The sequence below is a fragment of the Lactuca sativa genome, chromosome 8 (genome assembly GCF_002870075.4).
Source record: "Lactuca sativa cultivar Salinas chromosome 8, Lsat_Salinas_v11, whole genome shotgun sequence".
In the NCBI taxonomy this organism is placed as follows: Eukaryota; Viridiplantae; Streptophyta; class Magnoliopsida; order Asterales; family Asteraceae; genus Lactuca; species Lactuca sativa.
In genome coordinates, this window is record NC_056630.2 from 573,187 (window position 1) to 589,842 (window position 16,656).

The 16,656-nt window shown below is 32.7% G+C and overlaps 2 protein-coding genes across 2 annotated transcripts; one reads left to right on the forward strand and one right to left on the reverse strand.

Moving 5' to 3' along the window:
• The first annotated feature begins 5,293 nt into the window (after positions 1-5,293).
• On the forward strand, positions 5,294-10,938 carry LOC111915136 (beta-glucosidase 44-like). Its single transcript, XM_052766020.1, has 11 exons — positions 5,294-5,584; positions 5,677-5,735; positions 8,705-8,780; positions 8,876-8,947; positions 9,072-9,159; positions 9,253-9,505; positions 9,602-9,717; positions 9,835-10,052; positions 10,136-10,167; positions 10,254-10,356; positions 10,439-10,938. The coding sequence occupies exons 1-11, from the start codon at positions 5,386-5,388 to the stop codon at positions 10,741-10,743; spliced, it is 1,521 nt and encodes a 506-aa protein (XP_052621980.1). The 5' UTR covers positions 5,294-5,385; the 3' UTR covers positions 10,744-10,938.
• Positions 10,939-11,507: 569 nt separating this feature from the next.
• LOC111915137 (exonuclease 1) lies at positions 11,508-14,110 on the reverse strand. Its single transcript, XM_023910814.3, has 11 exons — positions 13,931-14,110; positions 13,809-13,845; positions 13,482-13,656; positions 13,309-13,387; positions 13,175-13,219; positions 12,938-13,084; positions 12,744-12,858; positions 12,563-12,663; positions 12,376-12,473; positions 12,186-12,278; positions 11,508-12,112 (listed from the first exon to the last, which is right to left on the reverse strand). The coding sequence occupies exons 1-11, from the start codon at positions 14,006-14,008 to the stop codon at positions 11,698-11,700; spliced, it is 1,383 nt and encodes a 460-aa protein (XP_023766582.1). The 5' UTR covers positions 14,009-14,110; the 3' UTR covers positions 11,508-11,697.
• Between the last annotated feature and the right edge of the window lie 2,546 nt (positions 14,111-16,656).

The window sequence follows — 16,656 nt, forward strand, 5'->3', positions numbered from 1 at the left end:
CCAGGAGGAGTACGCTGCGCGTACATAAGGGTACGTTGAGCATACTAGGTGCACCCTAGTACGCTAGGCATACACTTGTGTACGCTGGGCATACTCATGTCAGAAGGAAACCCTAATATTTAGGGTTGGGGGCTATATAAACATCCTTATGACTCATTTTCTCTCATCATTCCTAGCCTCCATATTCCAGAAACATCCCAAACCATAGTTTTGTGTGTGAGTGTGAGTTAGTATGGGTTTTAAGCTCTTGAAGGAGAAGACATTGCATCAAATAGTTGGAGGAAGAAGGCAAGCTTGTAGATCTGAAGTTTCCTTGTGCTATAGAAGCTCTGGAAGGTAAAACGCTTCAAACTTTATGCTTGTATGATATAGATCTTGTAATGCAAGCTTTATGGAACCATTTATTGTCTCAAAAGTCCCAAGTTGGTGCAAGTTATGATTTGGATGAGATGAGTTGTCCTTTCAGACCTTAGAGAGGGTCCTAAGTAATAAAAATGAGGTTCCAATGGATTAGGATGTCCCATGCATGTAGTAGAAAGGTCTTAATGGATTAAGACCATGTGTTAAGAACTTTATGAACGTCCAAAGTGTTAAATTTTGAGACTTTATGAGTCTTAGGCACATTTGGTCGATGGATCTGAAGTTTGGGCTTAAGTGCTTAAGCCATTAACCACTTATGAGAGTTTTGGTTCAGACTTGCGTACGCCCCGTGTAGAGAGCAGTACACCCTGCATACCAAGTCAACGGTCCCGTTTTTCAGTCAACACGAGATGGAGTACGCCCCGCGTACCAGAGGGGTACGCCTAGCTTACTACCCCTGTTGGGCTTTTGTGATTTGGGCTTCGGGATTGGGCTACCTTTGGACTAGTTGGACTTGGGCCTTGATGGGCTCTCTAGATAAGAGTATTTTGGGCCAGTTTTGGCAGTGAGTCTTTGAATGAGGCCCAATTAAGGAGTTGGGCCCAATTTGGAAAATTGGGACAATAATGGGCCTTGCATATGTGGACTTATGGATCATGGATTTGGTAATGGGCCTTGGCCCAAATTAGAGGGAAGGAAAAATGGACTATTATCATAGGTGAGACTCTTGGTAAAATTAGTATTCCCATTTATTGACTTAATATTCGTTATTTTGGATAGTTCGGTATTTTTGGTCAGACAACGATTCGGGAGTTCGATTCTTCGGTTCGGATCAACATTGCGAGGTGAGTTTTCCTCACTATACTTAAGGGTCTAAGGAACCAATGCCGACCCTTTTGGATTGTTATCCATATATGTTATATGCTTGAGTATTGTATGATCTATTAGATCAATATCTTGGTAAATAGGATGGTATATGCTGTTATGATCCATTAGATCAATATCCTAGTAGATAGAATGTTATATGCGGCTATGATCGGTTTGCTTGTCTATAGACTGTTATTTGGTTATCTGTTTTCTGTGCACATGTTTGATTGATGGTTGAGGCTTATTTGCTTTGTGTGAAAGCCAATAGACCTGGGCATCCCAACCCGGTGGTTGTGGGCCGTGAGTATTCCATCCCGAGGATGATTGGACTCATAGTATGTGGGCATTCCAACCTGTTGGTTGTGGGCCTAGGGTATTCCATTCCGAGGATGATTGGACCTATAGTATGTTGGCATTCCAAGCACCCGATGGTTTACTGGACCTATAGTATGTTGTTTGTGATTATATGTATATTGTTGTGTGTATGGGTATTTGGGGGGAAGTCACTAAGCTTCGGTCTTACAGTTTTAGTTTTGGTTTCAGGTACATCAGATGATCACGGGAAGGCAAAGGCGTGATCGTATAGCTCCTCATGTTTATGACTTGTTTATGGGATACTTTAATATTATATTATTTTGAAAACAAGTTTTTTAATAATTAATGGTTTTGAAATGTTTTGAAAAGTTCAAATTTTCATGAATTTTTATGGATGTTACAGTTTGATGTTACATTGTTATTCTTTCTATCCATTTTAGTTTTGTTATAACCCAATGTTTCATTCTCGTTATTCGATTTGTAATTTTGTTATTGTTTTATCAACTGATGCTAAGTGACACACATCGAATTGGTTCTGTGATGATGTTAACTTTGATGTAAACATAAATTGCACGTTTTTATGCTTCCGAGCTTGTGAGAAGAACTCATAACCATAATGTTTTACTCTTATTTCTAGTATTTATTGTAACGCCTCAAAAATTTCGAGTAAAACTTTCATTTTTAAATAACATAAAACATCCATTTAATTGTTCAAAAGATAACCACGGTGTGATGTATTCTCTAACATCAGAGTAAATCATAAAAAGATAATGCAGAATAAAACTCTAGGGGGTATAATGTGATCAAGTCGAGCCCTTCCCTTTGGAACCATGAGTACCTAAAACATTTGAACATAAAAATCATAAGCACAATGCTTAGTGAGTTCCCCAAAAATACCACATACCATACATATCAGTGGGCCCAAACCTTGGGATGTATTTCAACCCATGTGAATGTTATGATCCAACCATAGTCTTACAATCACTTATGTTGATACAACTCAGTTGTAATCTTTCCTGCCATGATCCAACCATGGTCTTCCTTGCAAGTCGCAAAGACAAACAAATACTATAATTTAACCACAGTATTTCACACACGTGTTGTGATCTTACCATAATCTTTTATACAAGTGATGTGATCTAACCACAGTCTTTCATACAGGTAGTATAATCCAACCACAGTCTTTCATGCAAGAGTCACAAAGACAATCTAGCAATCTAGCAACCTACATAGTATAGTGACAATCCTTGGTCACGTCGTGGCTACTGCCAGATCCCTCAATTCTTTATTAAGAGTTTAATCCTTACAAATTAAGGCTCAAAAATTCATATTTAAACCCTCTCATTGATTTAATGAATAAAGTTTCCAACTTCAGTGATTAGGACCATACCCCAAAGCAAGATCTACATCCCTAAGTTCATTAAATCCTTAATATGTCTAAAACTTGAGCATGAGATCAAGAACACTCAAACTAAGACATTTTTCTTACTATACGAAAGTCCAAGAGCATAAGAATGTCATATCAATCTCTAGAGTTCCTCAAACTCCAAGAGCTTCCAATAATGGGACCAAAACCAACCAATAAGGATCATAAACATGAATCTCAAAAGAACAAGGTCAATGTGCAAGCTTTATACCTTCAAAGACCCATAAAGTTGAGGAAGATAATGGATCTAGATTTGATCTTTGCTTCCTTACACCATGAAGAAGTTCATTTCTTCACAAACTTCACCAAATCAAGGAAACAACTTCAAGATCAAACTATCAAGCTCATATTCATGGAAGGGAGGCTATGGTTTCAAAATAAAGAGATGGGGGCTGATGGAGATGACCTAATCTATGAATTAAGATGCTTAAATATGGAGGGGGGGGGGGGGGGACATCCTAAAAATCATGGGTTTGGATTGCAACAGCCACCACGTTGTGGCATCCTTCTTGCCACGTCATTGTGTCCATCTAGACACGCACCCATTACATGTCATGCCACTTCGTGGTAAATGGATGACTTAATGTAACACTAAACTAACAATTAAACTATTAAACTAAACTAACACATGGTAAAATAAATGTAACACCCGTTTTCCAGATGGATCAACTGAAGACTTACTGTGATCAAGGATATGGTTTTTGAGGAAAACCATATGCCACGATGTGGTAAATGGATGACCACGACGTGACATATGGTTTTCCTCAAAAACCATATCCTTGATCAGATTAAGTCTTCAATTGATCCATTATGGAAGACGGGTGTTACATTTATTTTACCATGTGTTAGTTTAGTTTAGTTGTTTTCAAATTTCTTGTATTTACTTTTTACACCCCGGAATAAAACATGGTTATTTTGGTGTATTTATGGATTAAAATCGAGTACTTGAGGACTGACCCTATTTGTCACTATTACTATTATTTTTAAATCATATGAGCAAATATGATTTATTGTTTGATAGAAACACAACCACCATCACTCAGACCTATTGTGATGGAACATGTGAGATTTTTTAAACTAAATTAGGATGGTGTTGGTGTTGTTCAAAAAAATTAATCCAATAAGAATGAAGTTAAAAAAAAAATAATCCAATAAAGTAGTATTTATTAATATATAAATATTATATATTAAAAATAGTATTTATTGATATATAATAATCCAATAAAAAATAATTAGTCCAGTAAAAAAGAAATTAAAAATGAATTATTTAAAAGATGTCCATAAAAATAACATTTATTAATTTATAAATATTATATATTAAAAATAATATTTATGAATATATAATAATACAATAATAAAGGATTATAATAAAAAGAAATTAAAAAAATTAATATATAATAATCGAATAAAATTAAAAAGAATATATGTATAAATGGTATTTGTAGTTTGGTTGTAGAAATTAGTCTTGGAGGTAAAATGGTCATTAAAAAAAATTAACAACCATCTAGTTAAAGTTAACGTTTTCGAACAAAAAACGCACAATGTATTTAAAACTGGACCATTGATGCACCATCAAATATTTTTTAACCAAAATCATATAATTTTAACAATCATATAAACCATTTTTGCAAATTTTTGTCTATGTTTTTTCTTTCCATTTTATTTATTTATATATTTTAATAATAAAAAATTAAACAAACTCAACCGTTCTTCACCATTTTTACCCCTCTCTTTATCATCATCGTAACCAACCCTCCCCTTTTTCATCATTTTTACTTCTCTCTAACATACATACACACACCACCACCATAATATCGCCATCACCACCCCTACCCATCTTGTCACCTCCAACTATCCTTGATATCTGCCTATCAAAACCTTTTTCTGTTCCAACCGATGTCCAAACACTAGTCCAATACAATCTAAAAAAATTAGTCATGGATAAGGTCATAAAGTACGCCATCCCCATGATAATTCTTTGATTTGTCACCGGTTCCACCTCCGCATTTGTGGTATCTAAAATTTGTATTTGGCTCACATTTTTTGTATGTATGTGTGGGGAGTGATTATTATTATGTTACTATTATTAAAATATATAAAGAACTAAAAAAAGAAAAGAACATATTAAAAAGGTGCGATGGTCTTTTCATATGGATGAGGGACCACCGATGCAACAAATACAAACTATAAGGACCATCCATGTCAAAAATACAATAATAGGACCAAAAGTATGAATTTGGCCAACGATAGTGTGACCAAATGTGTAATTTACTCAAAATAAAGATTAAAAACCTACCCTGTACGTCACATGGTAACTATCCGTTTCACAATATTATCCGCCCTCTTTTTTAGCATAGACTGGCGTTTCGACTATAAATAGAAAGGTCTTCTGACGAAGCTCGTGAGCTACAGAAAACATGGGAAGGCTAAGACTGTTGCTAATAATATTGGTGTCGTTGCTGGTTTCAAAAGTGGCGATAGCTGCCGACATTAGCCGGAATGATTTTCCGAAGGGGTTTGTGTTTGGAACGGCGACATCCGCTTATCAGGTGGAGGGCATGGCCCATAAAGGTGGACGAGGGCCTAGCATTTGGGATGAATTCATCAAGACTCCTGGTTTTATTCATATATTCTCTCTTTCAACAGCTGAATATTATTAGCCTTTTAATTAACAGTATTTTCCTTTCTGTAATTATTTATTTATATAGGACTTGAACCAAACAATGCAACAGGAGAAGTTACAGTCGATCAGTATCATCGGTATAAGGTGTGGTTTCTCTTTTTCTGTGTTATTATTTTTATTTTTTACAATTTAACAGAACAATATTCATTACTATACTTTAAACCTGTGTATTCTTTATATATTTCGGTCAATACGATGATGATTCATGTATTTTAATAAAATAAAATAGAAACAGTTTAAAGTAAAATGTCACGATCTAAGGAATAAAAATGGTCCAAATTTATTGAATTTGATCAGAGACCCGTGAGTCTGAGGCGTGAACATGTACATGTGAATTGCGATAGTGGCTTTGGGCAGTGGTCCCTGATTGATATATATATATATATATATATATATATATATATATATATATATATATATATATATATATATATATATATTATTTTTTTTATTTTTGTGTGTGTTGGTTTTTTTCTCTTTTGGCTAGTACATCAAAATCGTGCTTCAGTGTTAAAATGCATTCCAACCATTCATACAATTTTAATGTTATGATCAGTAACATACTAAAATGATGCTATATGTATTTTTTGTTTTACATCAATTTTTTTTATAGATGAAATGTTAAATATCTAGTTTTTTTACTGAGTTTTAAAATGATTTGCAGTTTATTTTAATGAGTTTTTATAAACTGGAATATTTTATAAGTCACTGCGGAAGGTATTATTCCAACTATTTAAAAATTAACCAACAAATCTTTAAAATGTATTAAAAACGTAAAAAGCTCTAGTTTTTCACCTACTATACCAGGAATATCGATCAAGTCATATAGTATATGTATATATTTTGACTAAGATCTTAAATTTTGTTATAAATTTGGTTCAAATGTTAATTTTTGTTACGGATATGGTCCAAACTATTTTAACATATATATATATATATATATATATATATATATATATATATATATATATATATATATATATATATATATATATATATATATATATATATATTATACACACTTATTTTATAATAAATGCATTTGTATTCAAACACATTTATTTATAAAATGTATACAAACACATATTATATAAAAAATTATCCAAACACATTTATATAAAAGAAATGTATACAAACACAATTTTATTAAAAATATAGATACACACCTATTTGTGTGTATATATATATACTATGAAAATAGGTGTTTGTATATATATTTTTTGTAAAATATTTGTTTATATATATATATATATATATATATATATATATATATATATATATATATATATATATATATATATATATATTTATGTACCTAATAAATACATATTTTTATAAATAGATATTTTGTATACAAAAAAAGTTTTTATATAAAAAAAAATAAGATTTTTTATATGATTTTTTTTGTATAAATATAATTTTATAAAGAAAAAACATATTTGGAACAAATTTTGAGAAAAAAAGCTGTAAAAAAACTAATTAAAGTTATGATGAATTCATAATAAATTCTAAAATTTGGCCAAAAGGGTAAATTTTGGACCAACTTTGTAATAAAATTTAAAATCCGAGCCAAAAGTGTAAATTTTGGATTAAATTTATAATAATGTTGAATTCTGGGCCAAAAATATACTTTTTGTAAATTGGATTACCTGTTAACCGGGTAAAATGATTAAATTGAATTGATTACCGGTTTTTAGGACTTAATTGAATAAAAAAAATATAAATACTAAATCGATTATGGAGCCAATATATAAGGATTTTTTTTTACAGTTTTCCCAAAAGTTAATTATTGAATTTTAAATCATTTTAAGTAAAAGTTGAATTACCTAAACACAATATCAAGTTAATTTTATCAATGACAAATTGAATAAAAGACTGTAAGTTAACATAACATTTCAAATTTGACTATGTGTTTATTTATTTATTTTAATTAAGGCATTAAGTTTATAATTTTGTTGTAAATTTAACCAATCGATCGGTTTGCTTCAGATGTTTTATGTTTCTCACTTGCTGAATAAGCAAAAAGTTGATGTAACTTCTATATATGATTGTAGTTGGCAAATATTTATGTTACATTAAACCTTACGTAGATATGTATTTTCTTTCCTAACTTCTTCTTTTCTTCTCTTAGAGAATCACAATTTTGCGTAGTAGTATCCCAAGGTTGCTCAAGCGGTTGATTATTTCAAAATAACCTTGTTGCTTGTCTATAGTAACTTATCATAAAGAAAACGTTCATTATTTTTTTTTCTTACACCACGTTAGGATGAACCACTTAAACGATTTTAGGAAGCGGTTGCACAAAATCATGATTTTCTCAGAGAAATAAATAAATTAGGAAAAATGAATATATATATCTATGTAATGGTTCAATTTGACTCAAGTGTTTGCCAACTATGATCATATGTAAAAAGTGAAAACCAAATTAGATTTTTGTCAGGTCAACAAAATGAGAAACATGAAACACCTGAAACAAACAAGTCGATTGGTTAAATTTACAATAAAATTTTAAACTTAGTTATTTAATTAAGAAAAAAAATATGTTTCAGAGTCGATTGGTTAAATTTACAATAAAATTTTAAACTTAGTTATTTAATTAAGAAAAAAAATAATAACAGTGTCAAAATCAAAATTTTGTATAAATTAAATATATTTTATGTAATTTTTCTTTAATTAATATATAGCTATACTAAATCTAGTTTGCTTAAGAGACCAATTAAAATATTCTAACTTCATTTGATGTAACTGATTAATCATTAAGTTGTTTCATGAAAATAAAATTTAAAAATCTGTGGATATTATTTTCCAAAGGATTACTTGTTAGGTGGAACAGTAGGTCTTGAAAAGAAATCTGATTGTTAAGGTTATGTAATGTCAAGAGTAAAGACTTGTAAAACAGTATTAATACAATTTGATCCAAGTTATGATAATTTCTTTGGTTTCTTTCTCCTATAATCTTCAATACGTTTACGGCCTTTTGCGGATTATAAAGTGTTCAATTTGAAAATGCATATGGATAAGAAATATATAATTGTTTTTATGCATGGGTGCAGGAAGATATTGATTTGATGGCAAACCTCAACTTCGATGCATATCGCTTCTCAATCTCATGGTCTCGAATATTTCCAAGTAATTTTCATCTAAACCATGTACACCCATCTCCATAATCCCCAAAATATATATGTTTTCTACGTAATTATTGTAGTTGTCCATGTCATGTGTAGACGGGACTGGAAAAGTCAACCCTGAAGGAGTTGCTTACTATAACCGTTTAATTGACTACATGCTTCTAAAAGGTAATATATATATATATATATATATATATATATATATATATATATATATATATATATATATATATATATATAATACAATGAGGTAATTAATTTATTAATGATTATAATATTAATCTTGTTGCAGGTATTACCCCTTATGCCAATCTGAATCACTATGACATTCCTCTGGCCCTTGAAAAGGCTTACCTTGGATGGTTGGGACATCAAGTTGTGTACGTACCCTTCCAAAGATTAAAACAAAACACTTGTATTGGATGAATAAATTGATTAATTGGAAATAATAATGAAATAAATGAATGAATCAGGAAAGATTATGCTGATTATGCGGAGTTTTGCTTCAAGAGTTTTGGAGACAGAGTGAAGAATTGGATGACATTTAACGAGCCGCGAGTGGTGGCTGCGCTTGGTTATGACAACGGGTTTTTTGCTCCGGGAAGGTGCTCCAAGGCATACGGGAATTGCACGGCTGGGAATTCCTCAACTGAACCCTACATTGTCGCCCACAATATTATCTTATCACATGCAGCTGCAGTTCGTAGATATCGTCGGAAGTATCAAGTAACTAATTAAATATTACATGCATGCATGCCCTCTTTCTTTTTTATTTTTTTCACTCGATCAAAAGTATTAATATATATCCATACATGCATGCAGGCAACACAAAAGGGAAGGATCGGGATTTTGTTGGACTTCGTTTGGTATGAACCACTCACAAGATCAAAAGCCGACAATATGGCTGCTCAGAGAGCACGAGACTTTCATGTCGGCTGGTAAGATCCCACTGTTTTAGCTGAAAAAGTTCAGTTCTTGCAATAGCGATCCCCTTCTGGATCATATAGATCAAAGTTAATTGGTGATCGATATATGTTCTGTATGTAAACGTACAGGTTCTTGCATCCACTTGTTTATGGTGAATACCCAAAGACGATGCAAAACATTGTGAAGGATCGTCTACCCAAATTCACAAAACAAGAGGTGCTCATGGTGAATGGATCTTTCGATTATGTTGGGATAAACCAGTATACTACTTATTATATGTATGATCCACATCAAAAACCACCAAAAGACCTCGGCTACCAGATGGACTGGAATGTTGGCTTTGCTTGTAAGAACTCAACTATATACTTATTTAATTAACTAACACGCCTAAATTAAAACTACTCACCGGTTTTTGTTTTTTATTTATAGATGCACGCAAAGGCGTACCAATTGGTCCACGGGTACGTACCTAATTACTATTCTGAATGGCATGTACAATAATTAATTAAATAGACCATTGATATACATTAATTTAATTAATTAACAGGCGTATTCATACTGGCTCTACAACGTACCCTGGGGTCTACACAAAGCCATCACTTACGTCAAAGAACGTTATGGAAACCCGACCGTTTTTTTGGCTGAAAATGGTATATGTTAGCTAGAAATCTGTGTATAATATAATCATATAATATGAGTCATGCATTGATGCTACAAATTAACATGTTATAGGCATGGACGATCCTGGTAATATCAGCCTTGGAAAGGGTGTACGTGATACCACAAGGATCAATTACTACAAGGGTTATTTGGCTGCCTTGAAACAGACTGTTGATGAAGGCGCAAACGTGATAGGGTACTTTGCATGGTCACTGCTTGACAACTTTGAATGGAGATTAGGGTACACTTCAAGGTTTGGCATTGTTTATGTTGATTTCAAAACTCTCAAGAGATACCCAAAGATGTCTGCCCATTGGTTCCAGAAAATACTAAGCCGCACTACTAAGCATCATGCCCCTGGTTCTAATGGAGTTTAGTAGTCAACTCAACTCATGATGATCAGCAAGTATCAAATAAATTAGCATCAATAAGTTGTAATATGACAAATGCTAAGGATTTCGGATTTCAGCTAAAGTCGTTCAATGTTATGCGGCATCATAATGAGACAAGCGAGTCGCTAACCTTGTCTCTTGATCATATATAGAATTTGACATCCTTTACTTTTCCCCAAATTTCAATCAGGTTCTTATATGCTTTTCGCTCACAAGAGATCATTATTATCCTGAACCTTGAATAATTTGGAAACCATCATAGTTGTGTCTAATAATAATAATAATAACAAAATAATACTAATATAATTAGTTTTTAAAAAAATACAATATGAGCGAAATTGATACTTACATGCATTTAACGCTGACGAAATTACATTTTAGGGAACACGAAAGTTGAATATCAAACAAAATAGACAAATATAGAAAAATCCATAAATACTGGACAATTTTCGTTAAGTGTTTTAAAATAATTTCAGATTCTAAAGAGGGAGCCACCATTACCAAATACCAACGCCGCTTGGTCAAACATACAGGTGCATAAATGGGGGAAATTTTGTCGAGACAAGCATGCCTCTATCTGATTTACATAATACTACCGTTCCTATGTTTTGTTTATTGAGTTTGTGTTCGATTTATGCTCATTTGGTTGTATACTATTTATCGACTCGAGTTTAACAAAACTGATCTAGATTTGAGTTCCATCCAAATCAGCTTTATGATTAAGACGATGGTGCTTGAAATCCTAATTTCAAATGAGATCAAATTAATAACAAACAAGAATTGCATTTTATACCCGACAAAAGAAGTTCAAGATCGTAACTTTCTTTTCACTTGTTACCCTCTTTTTCTCTCCGATTCCAATTATGATGACGGTTTTAGAATCCATGCTTTTCTGTGAACCGGGAGTAATACATAATAGTTTCAAATCATCAACATCTGTCACCCCGACTCTTGTTCAGAAACACAATCGACTCCTGTACTTCGTAAGACTTCAACTTGAGTTACCACTGAAGATTGCTCCTTGTTGACCATGAGTGTTTTTTTTTGTCTCTTGAAAGGATTGTTGTTAGGAATCGGTGATGACCGTTTGGCAGGAATTGCATCATCTCCGCTTAGAATATTCTTCTTTAATGGAGAAATCAAAATTTTGAGGCTCGAATCACTTAAGCATCTCCGTTCTTCTACGTTCACCTTAGGCTTCGTTTCCTGTTCCATCACTGAAATTCCCTGTTTGAAACTCAGATTATGAGGTAAGGATTCAGATGGTTTAGTTAGTTGAGCATTAAAGGGCTTCATTGTAGAAAGATCCAATCGACCTTGAGCAATTGCAGTAGCTTGAAAGGAAGACATTTCACTGACTATAGTTAAGGAGGACAAATTTGGTAAAACCCAAAATGGTTGAAATTGGTGATATCAATAAAGGATACTGTCCTAGAAAATCCAACTCATTACACAACTCGTTTACAAGCGATTCTGGAATAGGTGTCAAGTGTTTTAGCCTTTTTGAATCTGCATCATAGCTGCATGCAGAGGATGTAAGAAACAACCATATTATGATATTGAATTATTGATAAGTAAAACAACGTGAAAATGGCAACTGATAAAAAGGTTACATAGATTCTTGCATGATGAAAAACAACACATGCTTCTTTGAAAGATTTAAAGTACTCTTGAGGCATTTGATTTCCTTTCTCATATTTTAACATGGACAAAACCTGCACAATAGTTATGCTCATAAAGATATCTTTCAGAAATACATACACGCAACTGAGTAGGTCTATAAATTTGTATATAATATGCTTACACGTGATAAGTTGCGATACTTGGATACCAAAGCATAAGCTTTTGAAATTCCTATTCCTGGCACTGATGGAAGGAAATCACATCCAGCTAGACCACACATACCTACACAAATACATATTCCCTATAATCATTAGTTTCAGCGGAAGGAAAAAAGAGTATTTGTTTGACATTTTTATTTTTACCTGCGAACAACTCTTTATCAAAATCTAGGAAAGAAGGTATACGTCTCACAGAACCTAAAACTTTGTCTAAGGCTATCTCTTCCCCATTGCCATATCGATCCATCTTGAAAACAACCTTATAACATTAACATCAAGTTCAAATGTTAAAAACCAAGAAACAAGTAATTGGTCTATTTTTGTAAACAAGTTCTTACAGAGGAGCAACCACAGGCTAGCAGATCACTATCCTCTAATATAACTGCAGCAATGCCACCTTCTTCTACATCAAGAGTGGAATATGCAAACTGTGCATCTGCCTCGTATGGAGCTACTACAAACTCAATATTCTCTGACTTCAGAATCTGGAAATTTGGAAATTTTTAGAGGCAGATTAATAAATAATGAGTAATACAAGATTTTTATACAGACAGAATGACAAATAAATATCGTACCTCAATAAGTTGGTGTGCCATGGATGGTGTAATACTTATTGCTCTCTGCATTTAAGAAAGATGGCTCTCATGGCATTATTTGATATGAAAATATGAATACTTATCAGTGTAAGTAGAGGTCAATTTTTTAGTACCTGGAACATCTCTGTTGCAGCATTAATATTACCCTCTTTGAGCTTTGCCATTACTAAATCACGGTTGCCTTTCCTTTTACTAAGAGAAATCAAATATGGATGAAATGGTGTTACTATATCTTTAAAAATTGTGTTAAATCTAATGCAAAGTTTTAAATAGTAGTATAACTTACTTGTGTCTATCTTGCTCAGTGAGGGACTTGCAGGGGATGTTACAACCATCAAAAACTAGCAGTGGACTAATGTTATGATGACGAAGCAAATTGATGCGATGCATATAGTAGTTTAGGTACTGTGACATTTTGTCTCCTTCCATATTCAAACAAAGCTCCATACTACATGAATATGCTGTTTGTTTTTCAACAAAAACAAAGCTCTATTAAACTTCATTCATTGCAAAATTGCAGTATACAACAAGTATAGTAATGGATTAGACTGATTCTATGTATAATGTGATAGATTAATCACATTACTGCGGCCAATTTAAGAAATGACTAAACCACCATTGTGAAGCCACGAATAAGCATCGATACCTACCTGTACAAATCGAGAATAAAAATAATTACTCTGATTCAATTGTTAACTGGTGGAAATAATGAAACATGAGATCGATTTCACGTACGCGTTTGGCAGCATATTTCTTGATGTCAACGGGCTCAACGTAGGGTTTCATGAATCTTAGAAGATCTTTAATACCCATTTCCTTGTTGGTTTTGATGAACGATGCTGCCTTCCGATTGGATGGAATCACGAGAAGAACAAGGATATGTCGTATGTAGTGAGAGAATCATGCTCTGGCCTTTCTGTACGGCGATTGAAGCTTTTACCGTAGAAAAGTCTTTTTAAAATTTTGATGGGAAGACTCCCGCGAACTAAAATCAAGAGCAAGTTACATAATTGGTCCTGTTTTATAGTAATTTTTTGAATCAAGTCAAGTGTTTTCGATTTTAACACTCATTGTCCCTTAAAAACTTATTTGTCATGTTTTTGATCCCTATGTCGTTTAACTAAACAGAAAGACCGTAAAGTCTATAAAAATGACAAATTTACTCTTATCATTCGATATTTTGTCCCCCTCTTCCTCTTACCATGATAATTACAGCCACTATCATGGACCAAGGTTTTGGAAATTTCCAAGCCCTCTATAGAACGTTGGAACAATCAATAAAGGTCAGAAAGAATCCGTAGAGATCGAGAACACACTATAAGAACATGAAAGACGCTAGCGTATTAAGAAGCACCTAGAGCAAAATGGAACGACTGCAATCGGGACAATAGAGGACGCAAGAATAATACGGGAGATTTGGAACGTCCAAGAATTCTCTAGGACATTGTAGAGTATTAAGGAACATTATGGAAGCCTTATATAGTAGTTTAGATCTTGGTAGATAGATCTAAAATATTTAAGAGACTACGGGATCTTAAAATTCCAATGAGGAGGTGAAGGACCCTATAAATAAGAGGAGGGCTTATTTGCCTAACCCATTAAGAGTTACCTTGTATACTTGAGACTTAGGCTATGTTTGGCGGACTAGCTGTTAGCTTAAAAGCTAGCTGATGGCTGAAAAGCTAGCTGTTAAATAAAAAGCTAGCTGATAGCTGAAAAGCTAGCTGATAAAAAATAACGTTTGGTAAACTAGCTAAAATATATAAAATTACATAAAAGGACATGTAAGAATATGTGTTTCTATAATTAATTAAGGGGTGTATTTGGAAAATTTAAAAAAAAACTCCTAAAAAGCTAGTCTAAGTAGCTTTTCAAAAAGCTAACTTATCAGCTACTTTTTGGCTTACCAAACACGACAACATAAAAAAGCTCGAAAAATAAGCTAGCTGTGGCGCGCCAAACACAGCCTTAGAATTAATATACATACTTGTTTCCTTGTCGAAATTTGTAGCCTTGGTTTCTTACTTGTTGGTTCATTAGTATAACGTCCCAAATTTTCACCCAAAATTTTCATTTTTAAAACAAACGTAATAAAAAAAACCATTTTTCCAATGTACAATAAAATAACCATTTGTTCCAAAACATTACCACATCATTTCAAAATCATAATAATAATAAAAAAATAGTAATATCATATCAACAGAAGTCTCTAAAAACAAATCCATGGATGAGATACAGTCAGGTCGTGCCATTCCCCTTTCTACCGGAACAACTTGAAAACATTTACATTTAACGAATAAACACAAATCTTAGTGAGTTTCACAAGATACCAAATACCCATGTGAATGCTAAGTGTGACATCTCCAAATTTCGCGTTGAAATAAAATTTTTCTCTATGCTTATGTAAAACAAAGTATCATTTTTAATAATATATTAGCATGGAATTTGTCCCAAAACATTTTGATTGTAAGATGAAATCAAAAACATTTTCAAAGAAACGTTTTTCATTAATATTAAAAACTTTGGATGTTAACATCGATACAGAAACATAAGCATAAACTAGTTATTACAGGTCTTACAACTGTTTATAAATGGATTTAAACTCCTTAAATGTCTAAACGGATTTAAAATCATTATCCTTGTCTTCGTATTGTTACCTATGATACAAAGAAACTGAGTGAGTCAGGTTTGAGAGTCTGATGAGCACATAAGGTTTTCAACCCACAACAATATAATTAAAATATTTTAAATATATTTCACACCAAACAATTAAAATGATTACTCATTCTCTTTATTCTCACTCCCTGATCCTAAAATGATGAGCTTAAGGGGCATATCCTAAAGGATCACTATAAGCAACAATTAGATAATACTGCTTTGGGGATTCCTTAGCAATATAAGTAAACAAGGCAACCATGGGGGATAGAGTACAACGAATGAACTCATATTTTATTAACACCTACATGTAATGAGTCTGCTAGTGTTCTACACGACTGTCTAGAATACTCAGTGGTTGTCATCTATACTTTACTAGATGACTAGTCACAGTTGTATAATAATAATATAATGGTCATGACCTCACAACATTATTTTAACTTTCATAGCTCTTCTCTACCCAATACGATTTAAGTATGATATTTAAAATAGATCAATACTCTATCAATATATAACTCCGGTACACAAAAATCCATTCAAGTTACTTTATCTAACATAGATATCATAATATACACACGTAATAATTAAGCATTTAAACACTACATATCTATGTGTAAGATGAAAGTAATTATGCATTCAATTGTTATGTGTGGATGATTTGTGGGAAAGTTAGTCATTCGCCTAGCAACTTAGTTTTCCCTTTTAAACAATAGGTTTTCTAGCAAAAAATCTGAAACTGTGCGGGCAAAACATCGATATTGAAAGCTCTATTTCGTCGGGCTCTCTGATGCTCCATAGATTTGCTA

Bases quoted from the DNA above. Each gene is read 5' to 3' on its own strand.
- LOC111915136 (XM_052766020.1), top strand. From the start codon at position 5,386: ATGGGAAGGCTAAGACTGTTGCTAATAATATTGGTGTCGTTGCTGGTT. The intron at 10,053-10,135 runs GTAAGAACTCAA...TTTTATTTATAG, and splicing joins CTGGAATGTTGGCTTTGCTT to ATGCACGCAAAGGCGTACCA. The intron at 10,168-10,253 runs GTACGTACCTAA...ATTAATTAACAG, and splicing joins GCGTACCAATTGGTCCACGG to GCGTATTCATACTGGCTCTA.
- LOC111915137 (XM_023910814.3), bottom strand. From the start codon at position 14,008: ATGGGTATTAAAGATCTTCTAAGATTCATGAAACCCTACGTTGAGCCC. The intron at 13,657-13,808 runs GTTTAGTCATTT...AAAAACAAACAG, and splicing joins TTCGTGGCTTCACAATGGTG to CATATTCATGTAGTATGGAG. The intron at 12,664-12,743 runs GTAAAAATAAAA...GTATTTGTGTAG, and splicing joins TGATAAAGAGTTGTTCGCAG to GTATGTGTGGTCTAGCTGGA.